The 5,333-nt window shown below is 61.1% G+C and overlaps 1 protein-coding gene across 1 annotated transcript in view; it reads right to left on the bottom strand.

Annotated features, from left to right (window-relative positions):
* ESPNL (espin like) overlaps nt 1–1,241 on the bottom strand; it is a 2,542-nt gene extending 1,301 nt beyond the window's left edge. Inside the window, exons 1-4 of the mRNA XM_026077396.1 lie at nt 1,154–1,241; nt 747–862; nt 396–589; nt 3–282 (exon numbers count right to left, since the gene is read on the bottom strand). Of these exons, the coding sequence (XP_025933181.1) occupies nt 3–282; nt 396–589; nt 747–862; nt 1,154–1,241 (678 nt within the window). The remainder of the gene's footprint in view (nt 1–2; nt 283–395; nt 590–746; nt 863–1,153) is intronic.
* Between the last annotated feature and the right edge of the window lie 4,092 nt (nt 1,242–5,333).

Below are 5,333 nucleotides of genomic sequence, written 5' to 3'. Positions count from 1 at the left end.
ACCACGCCGGCCAGGCGGCCGCACCACAGGGGCAGCGGCTGGCCCGGTGCTGGCGGCGGGCTCTGCACGGTGATGCTGAGCAGCGGGGAGGGCAGCAGGGCGCGCAGCTCCTGCGCCAGCCGCTCCAGCTCGCCCTGGTACTCCTCGCCGCGGCGCCGCAGGCGCAGGCTCTCCACCTGCCACTCCAGCTGCGCCAGGTCCGCCTCGGTGAGCAGCTCCCCGAAGGGGCCCAGCATGGCGTCGCGGGCCGGCRAAAAGCACCACGCGCCCAGGCCCTGCGGCAAGGGGGCCGTGAGAGCCGCACGCCGCCCCCGGCGCGAGAAAGCTTTGCCGGGCGGGCAAAGCCGGCGCGAGCGGCGGGTGCCCGCCGGGCCTCCCCCCGCCCCCCAAAATGCCCTACCTCGCCTCCCACGGCGTCGTCGGCCGCCAGGCGGGCCCGCAGCCGCCGCACCATCACCTGCCGCTTCCACTCGGGGATCGGGCGGCCGTGCTCATCGTGCGTGGGCACGAGGGCGTCCACGTCCGCCGGGTCCGGCCGGGGCGAGCGCAGGCTCCTGTGCTGGGGTGCTGCCGGCTCCGGCGTCCCAGCCTGTGTGTGTGTGGGGGGGGTGTCGTTCCCCTTGCCTGGGGACGCCCGGGCACCCCCCTCCATGATGGCCCCAGGGCGGATGAGAAGGAGAGGAATGGGGCAGAGGGGGAAAGCGCCAGCCCCAAGCGCGGCGCTGCAGACGGTGCGGGGGACGTACGGGGTCTGTGAAGGGCGCCGGGATCCTGGCTCGCTGCGCGGGTCTCCTGATCTTCAGCTCTGCCAGGAGTGATTTGCTGGACTCGCTGGGCTTCATCATCCCGCAAGACTTGGTCACTGGCGAGGAGAGAGGGACAGGCGTGCGTTAGGCGTTAAGGTGTGTGTGTGGGGGGACGTTGGCGGAGCGCGGTGGGACGGAGGCTGGGTTTCGTGCGTCGYGGATGCTTGCACCGCTGAGGATGCGTGGGGAGGCCCGGCGATCGCTTAGCGCCCCGCGAGCGAGCAAGACCCCTTTCCTGCGTGGCGCGAATGCAACGGCAGGGAACCGTTCACAGCCGTTTCTTCCTGCTCTAGCAAATGCAAGCGAGCAGAACCGGGAAAAGCTGCGAACGCGTCCATCGGCATAACCCCGTGCTCCTCCAGTTTTATCCGTGTGGTCTTGGCTCACAGCAGTCTGGGGGACCAACAGCTCCCTCAGCCGACGCTGCTGCGGCATCGCCACCTCCCCGGGCCGGCTGCCGGCAGGGCCCCGAGCCCCGGCACATCCCCTGGGGGTTTGGGGGGAAGAGGACTCACTGGCTGCAGGCGGCCGTGCGGGGATGGCCCCTTCTTGCGGGGCGGCGGGCGGGCGCCTTGCGCGCTGCTGCTGCTGCTGCTGCTGCTGCGGCAGACTCATTCGCCGGCCAGCCTGGGGGAGGGAGCGCAGGGAAGGTGAGAGGGGTCCCCGGTGGGGGGCGAGTGCCCCCCCAGCACTGCCGGCTGCATCCTCTGCCGGGGCAGGACTCGCTGTGGCAAGGTGAGGTTCCCCCATCCCGTGTCCCCGCAGCCGCCCTGGGCAGCGGCGGAGGACGCTCAGCAATATCCTCCTGCCCCACAGCCCTCGCCGGGGCACGTCTGAGAGGCCTTTTCCTAGGGAAATACGACCCTTCCCCATCCCCAAAGACACCTCCATTTTCGCACGTTCAGTGCACGGTGCAAAACCCAGCCTGGCCCCAGGCATGGCCAGAGCGGGCAGCTGGAAAGGCCAACATGGTCCTTGAGCCCCGGACAGGTTTTGCAGGGGACAGCGGGAGATTCGCCGCCGCACTGTGCTTACAGCTTGGGCAAAGGAGGCCTCAGCTTTGCCCGCCAATTGCCTGGCAGGTCTCCTACCCCGCCGAGCYCGGGTGTCCTTACACAGCCGGCACGGCCACCGCTACCGGATCCGCTTTCCTGACCTGGTTGGGCAGGCGCCAGGCTCGCAGCGCGGCCGCTGCCGCCAGCCCCGTTGCGGCCGGCACGCGCGCAGCCCTTCAGCGCCCTTGGCAAAGCAGGGAGCGTGTACGTGCTTCCAGTTTCAAGGCAACCTGAAAGAAAAAGTGGCTGTGCCCTCCTCGAAATGGAAAATCAGAGCTGGAATGCGTCCAGATGGGGTGGAACCGGCTTTTCAGTCTGAAATGAAACACCTTGTTTAAATTTGGAGGGTCTTTTAAAGCCATCTTGCTGAAGGTAAGGACGAAGACAAAATGATCTGAAGGGAAAACTGAAAGGTCACATTCGGACTTTTCCAGATTCCCCCTTTTCTTCCTAATTTTTTTCCCCTAATAAAATGACTCTACCATTTTTACCCGCGCTTGCACACCGGCTCGTCTCAAACCAAAGGCGACGATACTGCAAACGAAGCCCGAGACTGGCTGTGCGCGGGTGATCCTCCCAGCCTCTGCTGCGCCTGCACACGCTTGCGGAGAAGCTCCCGGGGAAGAGCCATGGATGCTCCCTTTAAAGGCGGAGAAAGGGAGGGAGGGAGGAACCATGGAGGCCCCAGACACTCGTGGAGCCACCGCACAGCGAGGACCGAGTGAGGCGCCCGCCTTTGCAGCCCTGTTGGGCTGTTCCCCTCGCCCTGAGACCTTCTCCCGGTGCCCAAAACTTACCTGGCCGCCCCTCCCTTCTCCAGAGGGAGAGCGCTTTTTCAGGATACCATCAAGCCGAGCCCAGTGCCTCTGAACGGGTGCGACGAGGGGCGCTGCCGTATGCCTCTGCTGCCGGGCGTCCGCGTGCCTTGCGGTGCTCCGTCCCCACCGAACATCTGCTCACGGGGCTGCAGGGCACAACGGTGGGGAGAAGCTCAGCCAAGGAGCTGATTTCCTTTTCTTTTTTTCTCTCGGCAGCATATTCCAGGGCGATGGGAGCTACCTGCCCCTGACCCCTGCGGGACACSCCCAAATGAAGCAGGATGTTCCTTACCGCCCCGCGGCCCCGCTGCCGGGAATCGCTGCCGGCAGCCGCGGTCGTGGCAGGACACGGCGCTGAGCCGGCGTGCTGGGGTCTGGCCAGACCGCCGGCTACGGAGGCACCCCGGGCCCTGGGAAACACCGCGCTGCGAGCTCAGCTCTCCCTGCACCTCCCGCTGGGTGAAACCCAAGCAACTAGAGCCCACTGCTGCCTGCTCGCTCCCTCAGGGTGTTACCTTTAAAAGAATAAGCCTCATTAGGGAAGCAAATGTGTTAGGCAGGATCTGCAGCTAACCCATTTCCACACCACTAGCAGACGGCTTTTCTGGAGCCAAAGATCTGGCCGATACTGGCCTTCGTGGAGCTGGGCAAGGTGATATGCCATGGCAGCGCATCCCTGAGCCCTCCGGCCATGCCAGCAAGGATCATGTTGCAAGGCCAGGTGGCTGGATCTGTCCCCTGCCCTCCCACAGCACCATCAGGTGCACCAGAGAGGCTGCTGGAGAACCAGGAGTATTTCTTTGCACGGGGGAAGAAAAGATTTAGTTTGTGCCAAAGAGCGTGCCACACTCTCTCCAGCAGGGTCTTGCTCAGCTGCTCTTTTCTTCACAAGCCCCGTAGTTTTTCTTGCTTTTTGCCATGCCTCTGGATGTGGGAGCTGATGATGGAGAAGAGGCCCAAGCCGCTGGGCTGCAGAGGTCTCTTCACCAATAGGACCAAGGCAGAGAGGTTTAGCAGGAGTAGTTTGATATGAAGATGAAAGAAAGCCAAAACACTGCAAAGGGTGTCAATAACTGCTCTGATGTAGCCAACTTCAATGCTCAGCAGCAGATTCAGGTTGAAAAGAGGAAATGCAGCTGCCGAGGACTTATATCTGAACATAGCTACATCTGAACTGTCCACAGAGGAAGGGAAAAAAAGCTAGAGAAGAAATTCCCCAGGTAGGCTGAGTTTGAAAAGCCAAGTGCTAAGGGCTCCTTGCCTGCCCTGCCCAGTGGGGACAGTGCCCTACCCATTCGCCCGGGGAAATGCTGAACCCCATCTTCTCCACTGTCGGGGCATGCTACTAGCACCAGGACGATAACAAAATGTCGGTGCCTAATGCAGCTAACCCCGCCAAATGTCCTGTGCAGAGAGCAATACGTACCCAGCATGGTCCTCCTGCCCTGTCTGGGGACCACCCGTAGCAGGGATCCTGGGGCTAAGAGAGAAGTCCGAGGGGCTGGAGAACCTGGCCTGGCTCTGCTGCTGGAGCTGGGCAAGGAGCGTGTTTGAAGCTGTAGGAGGGCAGGGCAGAGAGCACAATTAACATCGCATTAATATTTAACGGAGGGGCATCAAGTGTCAACGCTGTGCCCAGTGGGTTGGCACTTTTACAGGAAACCATCATTAGATAGAGTTGCTCTGATCCTCATCCTGCCTCACTCCTCTTGTCCCTCCTGCTCCCTGGGCCTGTGAAGAGTGGCCCTGTCACATTTGAGACTGGATGAGGCATTTCATCCAAAAATAATTTTCTGACCACAAAGCCTGGGCTGAGCCCTGGCTCCCTTTCCAGCCCCATCCTTTTAGGAGTACCACGTCCTTAAGCTGAGGAGTCTCAGCAAGAGATTCTGGGGTCAGCTCTGCCTAGTCTTCAGGGCATCCCCAGACTGGCAAACAGGCCCTACATCATGGCCAAATGGGAGAAGACAGGACACAGGAGATCCGCGGCCTCCCCAGGACAGTGCCTCCATCCCCGTCAGCAGGACAGGGGAGATAGATAGATCATGACACGGCTGCTGCACAAGGCTCACCTGGGCTCATCCACCAACTTCTTTCTCCCACTGCTTGCTGGACGCTATGCACTGGCATCCATGGGCACATACATATACATCAACGCCTGTAATCATAGGCACGGTCCCATCAACTTCTTGTTTGCAGGATCAGCTCCTTGCTCTGCAGCCACAGCCTGGTTCTGGGGGCTGTTACTGCTGCTGGGGAGGCAAGTTATGTCCACAGCCTGAGGGATATAGGAACCATTTGGCATAGGCCAGCAAGGCGAGCAGGCACCAGCTGAGTTTCCTTTCCCTTTGCGCAGGGCAGGAAGGGATCTTCAGCAGAGGGATCTGTCTCACTGCTTCCCTAACATTTGTTACTGATATTCAGTGATGTGTTTGTGTTTCTTCGCTCAACCTCCATCCATTATATATGGACAGAATGGATTAGTGGAGCTCAGTTACATGAGAGAAATTCAATCGAGGGGTTGGAATAAAATCAAGAAGCAGGAGATCAAAGCCTTTAAACGCTAATCGCCCTGCGAGGCTCCATTACAGATTCAGTGTCTAATCTCTCCCCGGCCCAGGCAGGCTGATACAGTGGGAAGTGTTGGGCTGCCT

Source organism: Apteryx rowi, unplaced genomic scaffold, assembly GCF_003343035.1.
Source record: "Apteryx rowi isolate R43461 unplaced genomic scaffold, aptRow1 scaffold_450, whole genome shotgun sequence".
NCBI classification, from domain to species: Eukaryota; Metazoa; Chordata; class Aves; order Apterygiformes; family Apterygidae; genus Apteryx; species Apteryx rowi.
This window is presented reverse-complemented; position numbering and strand designations above follow the sequence as displayed.